The following is a 17,921-nucleotide window of genomic DNA, read 5'->3' as shown; positions in this document are numbered from 1 at the left end:
AAAATTGTTTTTCGTCGTGGATAATTTTGGATATCAAAATTTCTTTATCGTGTTCTGGAGATGGTGATTTTACTGGAGGCTCAGGTGACTTAGAAATAGGAGATAAGGATTCTTTTTCATCATGTAAAATTTTAGATGTCAATACGTCTTTTTCTTCCAGGGAAAGTGGCTTCGATAAAGTCTCAGCTGACGTAGCAATATCAGAAGATTGTTTTTCGTCATGGATAATTTTGGATGTCAATATATCTTTATGGTGTTCTGGAGATGGTGATTTAACTGGGGGCTCAGGTGACTTAGAAATAGGGGATGAGGATACTTTTTCGTCATGTAAAATTTTAGATGTCAATACTTCTTTTTTTTCCGGAGAAAGTGGCTTTGCTAAAGTCTCAGTTAACTTAGCGATATCAGAAGATTGTTTTTCGTCATGGATAATTTTGGATGTCAATATTTCTTTATCGTGTTCTGGAGATGGTGATTTTACTGGACGCTTAGGTGACTTAGAAATAAGAGATAAGGATTCTTTTTCGTCATGTAAAATTTTAGATGTCAATACTTCTTTTTGTTCCGGGGAAAGTGGCTTTGCTAAAGGCTCAGTTGACCTAGCAATATCAGATTGTTTTTCGTCATGGATAATTTTATAAGTCAATATTTCTTTATCGCATTCTGGAGATGGTGGTTTAACTGGGGGCTCAAGTGACTTAGAAATAGGGGATAAGGATACTTTTTCGTCATGTAAAATTTTAGATGTCAATATGTCTTTTCCTTCCGGGGAAATTGGCTTTGCTAAAGGCTCAGTTGACCTAGCAATATCAGAAGATTGTTTTTCGGCATGGATGATTTTGGATGTCAATATTTCTTTGTCGTGTTCTGGAGATGGTGATTTTACTGGAGGCTCAGGTGACTTAGAAATAGGAGATAGGATTCTTTTTCATCATGTAAAATTTTAGATGTCAATACGTCTTTTTCTTCAAGGGAAAGTGGCTTTGATAAAGTCTCAGCTGAAGTAGCAATATCAGAAAATTGTTTTTCGTCATGGATAATTTTGGATGTTAATATATCTTTATCGAGTTCTGGAGATGGTGATTTTACTGGGGGCTCAGGTAGCTTAGAAATAAGAGATAAGGATTCTTTTTCGTCATGTAAAATTTTAGATGTCAATACTTCTTTTGTTCAGGGGAAAGTGGATTTGCTAAAGGCTCAGTTGACCTAGCAATATCAGATTGTTTTTCGTCATGGATAATTTTATAATTCAATATTTCTTTATCGTATTCTGGAGATGGTGGTTTAACTGGGGGCTCAGGTGACTTAGAAATAGGGGATAAGGATACTTTTTCGTCATGTAAAATTTTAGATGTCAATATGTCTTTTCCTACAGGGGATATTGGCTTTGCTAAAGGCTCAGTTGACCTAGGAATATCAGAAGATTGTTTTTCGGCATGGATGATTTTGGATGTCAATATTTCTTTATCGTGTTCTGGAGATGGTGATTTTACTGGAGGCTTAGGTGACTTAGAAATAGGAGATAAGGATACTTTTTCATCATGTAAAATTTTAGATGTCAATACGTCTTTTTCTTCCGGGGAAAGTGGCTTTGCTAAAGTCTCAGTTGACTTTGCGATATCAGAAGATTGTTTTTCGGCATGGATAATTTTGGATGTCAATATTTCTTTATCGTGTTCTGGAGATGGTGATTTTACTGGAGGCTCAGGTGACTTAGAAATAGGAGATAAGGATACTTTTTCATCATGTAAAATTTTAGGTGTCAATACGTCTTTTTCTTCCGGAGAAAGTGGCTTTGCTAAAGTCTCAGTTGACTTTGCGATATCAGAAAATTGTTTTTCGTCGTGGATAATTTTGGATATCAAAATTTCTTTATCGTGTTCTGGAGATGGTGATTTTACTGGAGGCTCAGGTGACTTAGAAATAGGAGATAAGGATTCTTTTTCATCATGTAAAATTTTAGATGTCAATACGTCTTTTTCTTCCAGGGAAAGTGGCTTTGCTAAAGTCTCAGTTGACTTAGCGATATCAGAAAATTGTTTTTCGTCATGGATAATTTTGGATGTCAATATTTCTTTATCGTGTTCTGGAGATGGTGATTTTACTGGAGGCTTAGGTGACTTAGAAATACGAGATAAGGATTCTTTTTCGTCATGTAAAATTTTAGATGTCAATACTTCTTTTTGTTCCGGGCAAAGTGGCTTTGCTAAAGGCTCAGTTGACCTAGCAATATCAGATGGTTGTTCGTCATGGATAATTTTATAAGTCAATATTTCTTTATCGTATTCTGGAGATGGTGGTTTAACTGGGGGCTCAGGTGACTTAGAAATAGGGATAAGGATACTTTTTCGTCATGTAAAATTTTAGATGTCAATATGTCTTTTCCTTCCGGGGAAATTGGCTTTGCTAAAGGCTCAGTTGACCTAGCAATATCAGAAGATTGTTTTTCGGCATGGATGATTTTGGATGTCAATATTTCTTTGTCGTGTTCTGGAGATGGTGATTTTACTGGAGGCTCAGGTGACTTAGAAATAGGAGATAAGGATTCTTTTTCATCATGTAAAATTTTTAGATGTCAATACGTCTTTTCTTCTTCAAGGGAAAGTGGCTTTGATAAAGTCTCAGCTGAAGTAGCAATATCAGAAAATTGTTTTTCGTCATGGATAATTTTGGATGTTAATATATCTTTATCGAGTTCTGGAGATGGTGATTTTACTGGGGGCTCAGGTAGCTTAGAAATAAGAGATAAGGATTCTTTTTCGTCATGTAAAATTTTAGATGTCAATACTTCTTTTTTTGTTCCGGGAAAGTGGATTTGCTAAAGGCTCAGTTGACCTAGCAATATCAGATTGTTTTTCGTCATGGATAATTTTATAATTCAATATTTCTTTATCGTATTCTGGAGATGGTGGTTTAACTGGGGGCTCAGGTGACTTAGAAATAGGAGATAAGGATACTTTTTCGTCATGTAAAATTTTAGATGTCAATACGTCTTTTTCTTCCGGAGAAAGTGGCTTTGCAAAAGGCTCAGTTGACTTAGCGATATCAGAAAATTGTTTTTCGTCATGGATAATTTTGGATGTCAATATATCTTTATCGTGTTCTGTAGATGGTGATTTTACTGGGGGCTCAGGTGACTTAGAAATAGGAGATAAGGATTCTTTTTCGTCATGTAAAATTTTAGATGTCAATACATCTTTTTCTTCCGGGGAAATTGGCTTTGCTAAAGGCTCAGTTGACCTAGCAATATCAGAAGATTGTTTTTCGTCATGGATAATTTTGGATGTCAATATTTCTTTATCGTGTTCTGGAGATGGTGATTTTACTGGGGGCTCAGGTGACTTAGAAATAGGAGATAAGGATTCTTTTTCATCATGTAAAATTTTAGATGTCAATACGTCTTTTTCTTCCAGGGAAAGTGGCTTTGATAAAGTCTCAGCTGACGTAGCAATATCAGAAGATTGTTTTTCGTCATGGATAATTTTGGATGTCAATATATCTTTATCGTGTTCTGGAGATGGTGATTTAACTGAGGGCTCAGGTGATTTAGAAATAGGAGATAAGGATTCTTTTTCGTCATGTAAATTTCTAGATGTCAATACGTCTTTTTCTTCCGGGGAGATTGGCTTTGCTAAAGGCTCAGTTGGCCTAGCAATATCAGAAAATTGTTTTTCGTCATGGATAATTTTAGATGTCAATATATCTTTATCGTGTTCTGGAGATGGTGATTTTACTGGGGGCTCAGGTGACTTAGAAATAGGAGATAAGGGTTCTTTTTCGTCGTGTAAAATTTTAGATGTCAATGCGTGTGTTTCTTCCGGAGAATGTGGTATTGCTAATGGCGCAGTTGACCTAGCAATATCAGAAGATTGTTTTTCGGCATGGATAATTTTGGATGTCAATATTTCTTTATCGTGTTCTGGAGATGGTGATTTTACTGGAGGCTCAGGTGACTTAGAAATAGGAGATACGGATTCCTTTTCGCCATGTAAAATTTTAGATGTCAATGCGTCTTTTTCTTCCGGAGAAAGTGGTATTGCTAAAGGCTCAGTTGACCTAGCAACATCAGAAGATTGTTTTTCGTCATGGATAATTTTGTATGTCAATATTTCTTTATCGTGTTCTGGAGATGGTGATTTTTCTGGGGGCTCAAATGATTTAGAAATAGGAGATAAGGATTCTTTTTCGTCATGTAAAATTTTAGATGTCAATACGTCTTTTTCTTCCGAGGATGGTGATTTGACTGGGAGCTCAGGGGACTTAAAAATAGGAGATAGAGTTTCTTTTCCATTTTTAATATTTTTAGATGTAAATATTTCTTTATCGTGTTCTAGAGATGGTTGCTTTAGTGAGGGCTCGTGTGACTTAATATTAGTAGGCAAGGATTCTTTTTTATCTTTATTATATTTCGATATCAATACTTGTTTATCTTGTTCCGGAGATGTTAATTTTACTGAGAGCTCAGTTGATATAGAAATAAGAGATAAGGATTGTTTTTCGTCTTTAATTTTAGTAGTCGACATTTCTATGTCTAGTTCCGGAGACAGTGTTTTTAGTGGTAATGCGGGTAATTCAACAGCAGCAGTCTTTAAATCAATTTTATTATCACGGATAGTTTTGGAAACCGGCATTTCTTTATCAATTTCCGAACATGGTGTTTTTATAGTAGGTTCGTGTATTTTTTTACTAGGAGATTTTAATGTTGGTTTATCATCATCAAATATTTCAGATCTTATTTTTTGTATTTCATTATCCATCACATGAGCCTCGGGTGGGGAAGAAGCAATGGATTTTAATAAAATTTCCTTGTCTTTACTTGAAATATTTTTTTGGCCTAAGTTCAATATTTTAATTTCTTTATCCTTTGTTCGCTTATTTAATTCCTGTGATATATCCTGGTCTTTTATACTTTCTAAAGAGGCAGATGGTATCATTTGTATTAACTGTCCCTCCGGTGTGGGTGTTAAATCTGGCTTTAGTTCCTTAACGTCTGCTCGAATTTGCTTAGAAGCTTCTAATACTTCAAATATTATTTTTTGTACTTCATTTTCTGTAATAGTAACATTCTTTTCGATACTTTGAAAATCGAGTGACTGTGGAGAAGGTCTTTTTGAACGACTATCTTTATTAATGCTGTTATCGAGATGTTGTAGATCGTCGGGACAAATTTCTTCTACAGGTAAATCAGTCGCTTTGGTTTGCTTTAGATGTGTAGTATCATATTCTTCGAAATCCTCTTTACCATTTGTAGTAATGCTATGATCAACATGCTTTTTTACACACACTGGCTCTACGCAAGGCATATCGGTGGCTGGCTGATCTATGATTATTTGTTTACATTTTTCGCTTTGTTTTATTTCATCCTGGCGTTTCTGCTCATCAATAATATCATTTTCAAGAGAAGTCAAACAAGCTCTCAATTCTTCTTCAGTATATTTTTTTTCCTCGGGAGCATTTTTCAGACATTTAAATTTTGAATGTTTTGTAGGAGTACCCTCTTGGGATTTTGATATTAATTCTTCAAACATGTTTCGTTTATCTTTTACAGATCTATACGTTTCAACCAAATCGTCCTCAAACTCTGGTGGAATATAATCTGATTTTTCAGGTTTAGACTCTTCTGTATAATTTTCATCTTCGATATTTTCTGCAGCAAATATTTTTTGCAGCTCAGCGATTTTTTTACCAATGTGTTTTGTAGGGGTTGATGTTGCAGTTTTACTAATGCTTGAAGACTTTTCACTAAAATCTTCAATTTGCTCTTTGACAATATTTTCACTTATGGATTCCATTTTATAATCATCGTCGTCCACTTGTGCTAACGTTTCTGTTGATGCTCTCATAACTTCTTCTTCCTTCATGCTGGATAATTCATCTTCAGAATCAATTATATCTCTTCTTTTTCGCTTCAGTTCGCTTTTGTAAGTTTGTTTTACGGCTTGCTCCTCTATCATTCGCACTTTTGCACGTACATCTCCAGACCCCCTTCTTCTTAGTAGTATATCTTCTTCTTTTAGCATATCTGTACCTGATAAAGAAATACTTTCTTCTATTTTAATGGGACTGTTAGAGGCATCTTTTGTATCTATATGATCGGTAATAGTTCCTGCTTCAGAAGTATCTATTTGTGAAATTAGTGCTGAAGTAGTTTCGGGAAAGTCAATAGGACTTGTTCCGGTGTCTATTAGATGGGTTGTATCTTCACTTTCTTGATGAATCGTATCATCTGCTTGAATTGGGCTTAATCCGGCATCAGTGCATTCGCCTTCTTCGATTTCATTTGTATCCGAAATAAAACCGGTTGTTTGGGCACCCGCATGGCATTCTTGAATATGTTTTCCTAAACTCAAAGTTTCTGTGGCGGTACCTCTAGTCAGTGAAATACCAGTGTCAGTGATATGATGAGAAACACTATCTTCACTTACAGAAGTAGTTAAATCAGCCAAGTTAGCTACAGTTTCGTAAGTATAAATCTGCTTAGTCCCGCTAAAATTGACGCATTCTTCGCGTTTTTTAATATCTATTGGCTCAGTAGTAGAGGGCAATAACTTTTCGGTTATAACAGATTTTTTAGAAACATTAAATTTTTCAGTATCCGTAGTAGATGATAAACCAATATCAAATTTCTGCGAAGTTTCAACTCCATCGTTATCACGTTTAACAGTTGTCACCGATATATGAGATTGGGATTTAATAGAAATTTCAATATCTTTACGACCATATAACGTTAATCTACTTTCTGCCGTAGCCGACGCATCTTTAGTTCTAACTTCCTTACGTCCAATTATTAGTTCTAGGCTGGGTTTATTAGAATTAATCACAGGAGAATCAGGGCTTGAATATAAGTCATTCTTAGAAAGAGGTGATGTACTTTTATTAACTTGTTTAATGTTTTCTTTAGAGATATGTTCAGTCGGCGATGCTGTTTCCTTTTCTTCACTGACTTCGTTCGTTACTGTTTTAGAATGAGACGCTTCCTTATTAGAAATCTCAGTAGTAATATTTGTAGTGTTTTCTTTATAAGAAATGGAAATATTATTAGGTGTCGATTTTAGACACACCTTTTCTTCAGACGGGAGCCCAGTTTTACCAGCCCCACCGTGCAATCTTTCAACAGTCTTTCTCTCTTTTCTCTCCCAGTCTTCAGGTCTCTTCGAATCTTTAGCACCCTTTTCTTCGGGAGACGAATAACTTTTTATATCTAAATCATCAGGGCGAACCGATTCTTTTTCATTCGACTTAAAATTACTTAAATCTACTTTCGCAATTCCAATTAAGTTACTATTTTTAGTGGAAGGCAATTTATCTGAGGTAGTCTCAATACTATCTATCACATCTGTGTTGTCTAAGTCTTCAGTAGAGGCCAATCGTTTCCGTTGGCCGACGAAAAGTTTAGATTGGTGTTGGTAATATCTAGCAACGTCGTCGTATGGTGTAACCTCTTGTATATCTATATCGTAACTTTCTTCGCGCCGAGAGTCAAAATCTTCCAGAAGGTCGGAGTTGGTGTGAAGGGAAATTTCACCCGGAGTCGGTGTTTCTAATAGGCACTGACCTTCGCGAAACCCGTCAGTATCCAAAGAGTCATCGTCATCTTGCGGTGACGCACTTGACGCTGTCGTGGGGTACAAAAACAAGGTTGTTATTGAAACCACAATTATTATAGATATGTAAATTGTTTTTCGCGTCGGTTTAGATTAATTATGTGCAACTGACATAAAATGTACGCTGATCAGAAAATAAATCATAGACTCATCTCTCGCACATACATGATACATGAAACAAGGATAGTGTACAAGTTTGAAATGGACAGAAAAAAATGGAGTGGATACGACAGCGAATCGGATAAATATAAAGCCGCTATGACATTCCGCAATAATCTGAAAAGCCTCTACGATAAATAGCATTTGTTTTCGAAAGCAATCGCAGAGAAAATTTCTGTTTTAAAAAATTTGCTATGCCCAGTACTAGCTGCAAGGTAAAAGCGAAAGGAGACATTTGGTAGACCTAGTTGTCTGTTCAGAATATGTTTGGTTTCCTTGCCTCCAAATTTAGTTACTGACCTTTATGTAGCCTTTGCTACTAGAAGTCCAAGACCGGAGACAGACTAGTATTGCATATTTTGCTCTTTTAATCTGTTACTACTATGTACCAAAAAGTTTATAAATATATAGACACGTAATTATTTTTAATGAGATATAAAAGAGCAAAATGCACAATCATGCAGACACAAAAACACGAAAAAAATCTTAATTTACCAGTTAACCAATATTCCTGGAGTTTGCAAAAACGGTGTCAATTCGATAATCGTCGTAATAGACCAGAGTTTGATATATTTTTTTTACTTTACAATTAAATAATTTGTGTTTACATTTAAAGGTTTCGGTGTTAATGGAATGGAAACTGTGCAGATAAACATAGAAGGTGGATCATCTTTAAGTAATTTAAGAAATACTTATTTTTAACAAAAGTTAAAAATAAGTCATTAAACTACTTCCAGTTTTTTTTTGTAAAGGCAGGTGTTTTACGCATTTATTCACAAATCACACAGCGATATATAATAATAATCAATCGCAAATACTCAAATTATCTACTAGGCATGCTAAAATCAAAGATTATGGATAACATATTAAAAATTATCTATATTAAAAAGGTTTAGCTACATATTCGAAATTATCGAAAAATTAAAGTAAATAAATCATTATTAAACTAGAAACGTTACATATTACATATCATTACAAATCAGATATGTAAATATTTTTAAATCGTCAATTGCATAACATAAAATGATCATATCATTGAGTGAGAATACTACCAATACTATAATTTTTCAATAATTGTTTTGTAGTATAAAAGGAGAAAAATATGAAATGGTTTTTATTATTTAATTTATCAGAATGTGATGCCTAATAACCAGCTAATTTGTTAATTATTATATTATTAATTATTTTCTTATTACTTTTTGCTGTACAGACAAGGCAATCTGTTTAATTCCATTTACAGATAATATAAATTATAAAAAAATATCAGTTGACAATAATGAAAATAGTATTCTGGATGATTATATGATTTTATAATCGAGTGGGCAATGAATGCTTAGAGATAAATGAAAATTATTCAATGAAACTTTATAAACGTGATTTGTTTTACATGAATTTGATATAAATGCAATATATTTTATAATATGTAGCATGTTACTCTGCCTCTAAAATATTCCATTACTCATTACATATTATATTGAGAAATTTATACAGTTAAAATACAGTGTAACAAAAAGACGGCGTCTAGTTGGCTTGTAAAAATTAAATGAGAGCATTATTCATTTGCAAGCCAACTCAGACGACAATTGTAATTCGATTATACACAGAGTTTTTATATTGTATTAAAAAAAATACAAATCTAACAATTTAATATCGAACTACTGCTATTTTATATTGTAATTAAAGAAAATACGATCAAAAGCTAGATAAGTAAAATAATAGTTTAAAAAGCAAACTTAAGAAAGAAAAAGCAAAAGCAAAACCTCATTCTACTCTTCAGGCATGATTTATTTTCTGTTAGTATGGTTAGTTCCTTAATCAAAATTTTTGTTAGTTAATAAAGTTGAACTTTGCACAAGCTGTTAAAGCTGTTAAAGCACTCAAGTTGCACATTTAGTGTCAGGTGGAATTGATATTATCGATTATCGTGTTTTATAATACTCCATCCAAAACGATCGATTCTCACAAAACGTGTTAAGATTTATCGAATACAATAAACAAAAAAAAAATACAAAAGCGTGTTAATTCGTTTTGAATGAATTTAACCAGTGTTGTTAAACAAGGGTAACAAGGGTTTTTAGACAAAGCAATATAATTCTACAGCTTGACTTTATCTAAAAATATTTTCAGAATAAATTTATTTGAAAAAGTTCGGATTAAAATAACTAAACAAAAACTGTTTAACCGCCTGCAAACTCCATGGAATGTGGCATATCAATAAATGGGATACATGATAGTTTCAAAAAGTTATAATACATTCTTAAATCTAATAATACTTACCAATCCAGCTGGCTAAATATCTAAAAATGTTAACTATTTGCTTGTATAAACTTAGTGTCCTCAGTAAAGTATAAGAATCAACTAAATAGAAAAATAATTTGAACTTGTCTAATCCAATTGAGAACTTAAGGAAGCCGTATATCGCGTCAGTACACAATTTAATAATAAAAAAATCAATGATACACTCTTAACATTGACATTTAATTTTAATCCGTTTTAGAAAAATAGTTACAAACAAAACTTATCTGCGAAATATTATAGAAAGTTTATATTGATATGCCACATTTATATTTAAAATACTCAATTTATATACATTTTAACATAATAATACCTACATATTCTGTTAATCAGGTTTAAAGAAAACTGTTGAAACAAAAATCTTCTGTAGGCCATAAAATTGGAGGTAAAAATATTTTTGTAGATGCATAAAATACTTGTATGAGTATTTTAAATATACATCTCTACTAAGCTCTTTGCCGTATTTGTGTAAACTAGAGTAAAATTGAATAAAAAAAACCTACCTTGGATCGAAGCTGGCTGTTTTTGTAAAAAGTCAGCTGGGCTAGGCGGTGGTGTTTTGGAAAATTTCGGTGATTTTATATCTATAATTTAAAAATACAATGTATAAAGTACACTAATATTTTTCAAGTTATATCGTACCTTCACGTGTTAGTGGTTTATCAGCAGATTCTGCGAATCTTGAAGTAACTCCCTTTGCTAACTGAGATTCATCTCCTGGGATGTGCGTTTGAACATTAGAAATTGTAGAATCTGATGGTAGCGTGGTTTTTACTTCTACAGTTTCCAACACATGTATTTTCGTTTCAGGTCTAAACGTAACGTCCGGCGTGTCTAAGTCGACCTATAAAAAACAATAAGAGTGAAAAGTATGTAAGAAAAAGAAATTAGTAAAATAACAGCTTCGCGAAGAGATAAAGACATTATTAGGGATTGTATTACCGCTTTATTGATTTACCGGTTAAAATGTACTAAAAACGCGGTAAAATATTACCGGCACATCATCTTCAAAGACCGGTAACTTCAGTAATCATTAAAAAAAGTAATATTACACACCAGGCTAGAAGCCAGAAGCCAAATTTTCCAGCACTCAGGAAATATTAGAGGCCGAAGCCTTTATTTGGAACTTTTATTACGATTGCACTAGATTTATTACAATATTCATCCAATATAATACTACAAAATAAAACACTAAATCACCACAATACACCAAAACACTTTTACACCTTTTTTAAGTAAAAGTGTTTTGGTGTATTGTGGTGATTTAGTGTTTTATTTTGCTGTTGTAACACCGAAGGTTCCAACCCCCCAACTGTAATCTACGTTATTATCTATACAGGGTGGTCCGAATTGTATTCCGGAAGCTTCGGCAGCATATTCTGCAGATAAAAATAAGTAAAAAAGTTCGTGTATGTCCTAAAATGCTTAGTTTCGGAGATACAGGGTGTAGAAGTTTCATTTTTATTTCAATTTTTTCCAAATAATCTCTAAAGTAACGTCAATATTTAGATGAAAATTAGTGGATGGGTGTTTTTTGACATGAGAAATTTGATTTTGATGTCAATATGACTCCCATTTGTAGGTGGCGCCACCTACATGTGTTTTAACTGTTTTGAAGAGTAATAACTTTTCGTCGGTACCTGTATAAAACTACTGAGTAAAAAAATATACATTTGCATTACATAAAAAAGGTCTCTTGGTAAAAATCGCTACGAGTAATGGTTCTCGAGATATTTGGAATCGAAATTATCAATACCTGTCATCATTGACATAAATTAAAAATGTTGAGTAAATAGTAAGTAGACTGAAATCATAAATTTGAAATCTTTTTGTGTCAAAAGTTCAAAAGAAATTGTTTAATCATCATTTTTTCGCAGAAAAACTTATGATTAATTTAAAAAAATAAAAATTTATTATTTCAGTCAAATAACTATACTCAACGTGTGCTTATTTTTTGTCAATAATGACATGTATTGACTATTTCCATTCTAAATATCTTGAGAACGGTTGCTCGTAGCTATTTTTACCAAGAGACATTTTTTACATAAAAGGTCATGAAAATGTATATTTTTTTAGTCAGTAGTTTTATACAGGTACGGTCGAAAAGTTATTACTCTTCAAAACAGTTAAAACACATGTAAGTGGCACCCCCTACAAATAGGAGTAATGTTGACATCAAAATCAAATTTCTCGTGTCACAATACTCCCAGATACCAATCTTCATCCAAATATTGAGGTTACTTCAGAAATTATTTGGAAAAAATCGAAATAAAAATGAAACTTCTACACCCTGTATCTCCGAAACTAAGCATTTTAGGACATACATTTATACGAACTTTTTTACTTATTTTTATCTGCAGAATATGCTGTCAAAGTTTCCGGAATACAATTCGGACCACCCTGTATTTATATTATAATTTATATTATTACCGTTTTCAAGAAATCTCCATTAAATATATTATTTAGAATTAGTTATATTGTTTAGAAAATAATATGGTTTTTAATTTCAGCATTGCAACCAATAAAAGTTGCTGTGGAACAGTTTATAATAGATTTTTCTTTAAAATATAGGATAGCTAACTGATCAAATCAGAACACAACCCTTTAAGTATCGAGTGTCAATGTCCTGCAATACTTATGAATATAAATAGAGTCAAATCCGCGATAACAGTTTAGAGATAATAGTGTAGAGTATTTTCGATGACAATTGGAAATACTAGGACTTTTAATTCGTCCACAAAGACAGTACTAAAATTAAGTATTATATCCTATTCCAAAAGACTTTTGAAAAGCTGTAACTAGTTCAATCGCCATCTCAAAGTTCAAAATAAAAAAAAATCGAACACGAACGCTAATGGTATTGATAAATTCGTTAATTCTCAGTTATAACTCAGTTTTGAATAAGGTCAAAATTGAATTGCGCTAATTCCAGTTCCTTCAACATTGATACATTGTCGATTAATGAAAATCTGTACTTGCAATATAAAAAATTTAACCAGCTGTAAAACATATAACATCTATGCTTATTGCACAAACATTGAAATCAATTGCAATATTTTTAGCCAGAAGGATTTAGAGGAAGTATTTGAAAATGCTGTTTTAATTTTACAAAGATTGGCCGCTAGTTCTGAGGAAAGAAACGGTAAATTGAAAAGTTGGTAAATTAGTAATCCCTTGATATTATCACTAGTATTTATCCCCCGTAAAGTAAATTTAAGAAATAGGAAATGGAGCAAAAGTATTTTTTTACTAGATACCGGTATCACAGTAATGTTAGTAATATAGCTACCTTTTGTTGTACTTCGGCTATTTTGTCTTCGACCAGACTCTGTCGCTTGATGGTGCTGATTTCCTGAACGATTTCACGGCGCTGTGAAGACGCTGGAATGGCCCTTTCAGCAGACAGGCGTTTTTCAATTTGTTCACGCCTCTCCGTTACGGTTTTGTCAAAATTATCCTCTTCTTCCGATTCTGACTTCTCGACGAACTTTTCTTCGGCCGAATACTTGTCGTAATGTTCTATAATCTTCTTTTTATCTAAGTAAGTAATAATACAGTATAAGAAATTAGATAGGGCACACTTACATCAATTTTACTTGCAAACCCTTTATAAGAGTAGCTCTCATTTGATAATTTTTTTTATTTTTATTTTTCAATAATATTTAGAAAAATGCATATAAAAGAATATTTTTTGTAAATTACTATTGCGTAGAATCCAAACAGAAACCAGCTTGTCAGTGAATAGAAATTTGCCTAACCAACAAAATGCTGTATATTTCGGGAGTATATCTTCCACCATCCTCCATAAAAAAACAAAAAGAACAAATAGAAATAAATAATAACAAAATATATAAAAGACAATTTACAATGTCTGGCCTAAATACAACTCAGAAGTGAAAAAAACGGTTTAATTTTTTAGCAGACACCTCTATTATAACCGTTGCCATTCTGATAAAGTCATATTAATTACTTAAAATCAAACTTCAAATTAAATATTATTACCTGTTAACAGTTACCTAAAGAGGTAAAACCAAAATCTTAAATTATTTGTATATGAAATATTTTCTATTTTTATTGTGAAGATTTATGTGGGGTTGCTTAAAAAAATATCTAAGAAGCAGTAGCCACAAATTACTAACAACTACAGATGCCTGAGTAATATCCTTGTAATATATTGATTTTGATTGAACTAAATAAGCCTCTTTTATTTTTTTGAAGGCTATCGGTTTTTTCATTATTTTGTATTCGAGAAAAGATAAACAAAGGGCGCCAACATATTTGTAGATTGTTTGGTGCAAGCAAGAAAATTATAAAAAGAGTATTTGTAAAACGTAAAATGTTTGATGGTAAACGAAAAATGTTTGTTGATTGTTTTGTAAATGTTTGTTGGTCAAGTAAATTTGTTTTATTGGCTAAAAAGCTAGTTGCGATTTGGTTTCTACGTAGAGGTTTTTTACATAAAATATTTTTGTTTATTTTCTAGAATACGTTTTTTGAGTGGCAAGTAATTGCTATACTTTATGGCGGTGTGTATATATTTCACCATAAAGTATAGCAATTATTTGATATTCACATTCGCTAACTCAAAATTTGCTATAATAGTAACTAAAGTTGGTAAATATAATTGTTTACTAGAACGTACCGGAAACTTCCTTGTCCATCTTTTTCAGCCTATATCCTATTTCTTCTTCCTTAATTCTAGTAATCACATGACTAGGTGGTTCAACATTGAGGCACTGCGGTATAATATCTTCCCTTCCAATCCTTCTCAAGGCATTTTCTAAAGTATTAGTCTGGGCTTTGTTGCTAGATTGGGAGAGCCACATACGTAGCATCGACTGGGCTTGTTTCGCGATACTTTCCGGGTATTCAGATTTTATCACGTTGATCTCAGATGAGGTAAGTCCTTTAAGATATGATAAAAATAAATAATTTTTTATTTTAAGATCTTGTATTCCTCATTTTTAAACTTGATTAATTTCTCAATGATCTTTAGATTGAATAAAATGTATTGTATGTTTCTCTGAATTTGAATGTATTGTATGTCTGCCTGTTTTTAATTTATTGTTAATAAGTAAAAAATAACAAAATGTAGCTTGTTAAAAGTGAGACAAACTAAAGTGCTCCTATAACAGGATAGCATGACAATAAATAAGAGTCACATTGTTTTGTTTATTGAGATTACTAATACTTACCAAGTTGATGGGCGAGTTCAACCCAGTCTTCTCCCAATAAATTACTCATGTCCGCTAATCTAGGATCAGGTCGATAGTAATCTTGGAACTCTGACAGGTACATGTGTCGTTTACCAGTCTCTGAATCAGTCAAAGATATGGTATCGGTAACTATGTCGTCGGGAAGGACAATATTTAGAATGCAGATGGGTTGTTGTGGAGGTTCACCTTTGGGTACCTGAAATAAAAAGACAATTTTTTCATACAATCTATAATCGTAACAAATTGCCGTTGATCAAGCTTTTGAATTTTTATTAATTAAATAAAATATGTACTATTTTATATAAACGATAGAAACTTTCTTTAGATATAAAAGCAGTAAATAAAATTTGAATTTATGATTCAAAAATTATAATACAAGTCTCCATCACAAAGCAAAAAAAATATTAAAAAACAAATTCATTATTTCGGATTAGCCAAAAGTATGGACCCAGCTAAATATCTGAAAAAACGGTAATGCGATATTTTTTAGATATTTAGCATGGTCAGACTTTTGATTAACCCGGTGTATTAATACTGTAATTTTTACTGGCCAGATTTTATGTAATTTACAATATTAGTTACTTTAACCTATTACAGCTCTAAGTTTAAACTTTTGTGGTTTCGCTTTTAGCTTTTGTGGCGTAGTTATGTAGATATTCTCTATTTCTTATTAGTTATAGAGTTCGGAACATAGGTTCGGAATATTCATACTTGCTTATTTAGCCAATCGAAATTCAGGAATTAATTTAACTTAATTAAATATATACTACAAATAATTTCACCCAATGTTTTTGTTTCTGAAACGAAACAAATATAAATATTTGCTATAATACTATACTATAATAAGTAATCCAATTGTTTAAAATTTCACCTTACTTTCTTTTTTTTAGTTATAATTAAAAAATCAACTAGCTCAGTTCGAATGAAAAGTCTTTACAAAGAATTTGGAAGTAAAAATGTGAAGAAGTATGAAAATTATGATGTATTATCATAACACAGGATGAAGTAATTACTACTTAACGGTATGTACCTATATATTTCTGTTATTGAATAATGAAAAATTATTCATGGCCTAGACTTTGACTTAACTTTAGTAATCCAGACAAGAGTTTCTAGGGTTTCACTCAGCAGAAGTAACACGACTTATTACACATGAATGAATACAATTATTGATTACTTTGTTTTCATACAAAATTTTGCCGTAATATCAATTCAACTGACCCATATGAATTATGTCGAAGTTAGTCATCAAAATGAGTTTTATGTCTTACAAAACGATTCTATTTAATTATTTTCCGTAATTATTAATAACACAGTTATTCCAAATATTCTAAACAAGTTTTACTTTTTATATGTTATGCTTCATTTCCAAAACGGCGTGGCATGTAAAAGTTTAAAAAATGTTATTGCTAACATTTCTTTTAAAACACTCAACACTTTAAAATTTTTTATGAAAAATAAAATTTGAGTAGAAAATCTCGGAATTAAAAAATACATCAAATCAACTACATTACATCGAATTAGATATACATGTCCAAAATTATTGCATATCGATAACTTGGAACTATATAACTAACTTATAATATAATATAAAATAATATATCCTGGAACGTCTTTTCATTTTACCAAACACACACACATTCATATGCAATAATTTGGACATATTGGAAACCCTTTCTAATCATATTAGTTTCATCAGCAGAAGATTAGAAATGTTTTAATCCCCTGTTGACAATGCCAACCTAACCAAATTTTTACCTTGGCTTCTCTCATGAACAAACATCTTCCCACTGCTTCTGCGTGTTGGTCTTTGACCCTAACAGAAAATGGTAATCTGTTTTCCCTAAAAGCTCTGAACGCGAACTGCAACTGCTCCCCACTCTTCGTAATAGGTACCAGATTTCCAGCAAACTCGACGTACTGAGACTTTCCCTCCAACACTTCCACGTCTCGACTTTTAGCCACCTCTGTAAAGTGTTCTTGATGTTCCAGGGTCTTATCCTCCTTGTCGTCTGTCATACAGAATACTCTCAGTCTCGCTTCCAGAGGATCGACCCGTTTCGCGAATACCACGAATTTGGCCATGAATGGTACGTGAATGGCTTCCCTAAAAATATCACAATACCTCATAAATTTATTATTTATTTTATCGTTACAAAAGTGATCAAATTCCCTCATTTGTACACTAAATTTAGAAGGCTTGTTCTTATTTACATAAATAAAAAATAAATATAAAAATACACTGATCAGCACAAAAACGGGCATTTTTTCACAGAATCTTAGTGCATTTCAAAGTTCAATTTGGTTCTAGTAGTTCAACCAAATTATTTGAATTTTTTGCCCCTTTTTAATTTAAAATTCAGTTCCCACTTTCTATTATACGAGGAAAAAAATATTGTTATTTTGACGAATGTGTGAAACACCCTGCGCAACGGTTTAACATCGTCACGAATCTAAAAACCACATTATCATTAAGGTGCATGCTTTCTCCATGGTTTTTTCTTATTCATCTCAATAGCTTTTTTGTTGGAGATATTTCCTTTTCAAGAAGACAGTGCCGATCAACAGTAATTTTACCATTAAAATAATGCATTTGTTTATGGTCATAATCAGCGCACCAATGAAATAGTGTTAATTGTTTTTGTAA

The 17,921-nt window shown here is 32.3% G+C and overlaps 2 protein-coding genes across 2 annotated transcripts in view; both read right to left on the bottom strand.

Moving 5' to 3' along the window:
• LOC115886201 overlaps nucleotides 1-10,109 on the bottom strand; it is a 44,484-nt gene extending 34,375 nt beyond the window's left edge. The window contains exon 1 of the mRNA XM_030905291.1: nucleotides 10,041-10,109. The gene's annotated coding sequence lies outside the window, so the exon portion shown is untranslated. The remainder of the gene's footprint in view (nucleotides 1-10,040) is intronic.
• Nucleotides 1-17,921, bottom strand: part of LOC115886167 — a 123,468-nt gene that overhangs the window by 68,429 nt on the left and 37,118 nt on the right. The window contains exons 9-19 of the mRNA XM_030905245.1: nucleotides 17,033-17,381; nucleotides 15,254-15,470; nucleotides 14,701-14,964; nucleotides 13,348-13,595; nucleotides 10,701-10,902; nucleotides 10,562-10,642; nucleotides 4,910-7,615; nucleotides 2,820-4,834; nucleotides 2,583-2,731; nucleotides 1,162-2,343; nucleotides 90-923 (exon numbers count right to left, since the gene is read on the bottom strand). Coding sequence (XP_030761105.1) covers nucleotides 90-923; nucleotides 1,162-2,343; nucleotides 2,583-2,731; nucleotides 2,820-4,834; nucleotides 4,910-7,615; nucleotides 10,562-10,642; nucleotides 10,701-10,902; nucleotides 13,348-13,595; nucleotides 14,701-14,964; nucleotides 15,254-15,470; nucleotides 17,033-17,381 — 8,247 coding nt within the window. The remainder of the gene's footprint in view (nucleotides 1-89; nucleotides 924-1,161; nucleotides 2,344-2,582; nucleotides 2,732-2,819; nucleotides 4,835-4,909; nucleotides 7,616-10,561; nucleotides 10,643-10,700; nucleotides 10,903-13,347; nucleotides 13,596-14,700; nucleotides 14,965-15,253; nucleotides 15,471-17,032; nucleotides 17,382-17,921) is intronic.

The sequence above is a fragment of the Sitophilus oryzae genome, unplaced genomic scaffold, assembly GCF_002938485.1.
Source record: "Sitophilus oryzae breed Bouriz unplaced genomic scaffold, Soryzae_2.0 scaffold_1126_pilon_pilon, whole genome shotgun sequence".
Lineage (NCBI taxonomy): Eukaryota > Metazoa > Arthropoda > Insecta > Coleoptera > Curculionidae > Sitophilus > Sitophilus oryzae.
This window is presented reverse-complemented; position numbering and strand designations above follow the sequence as displayed.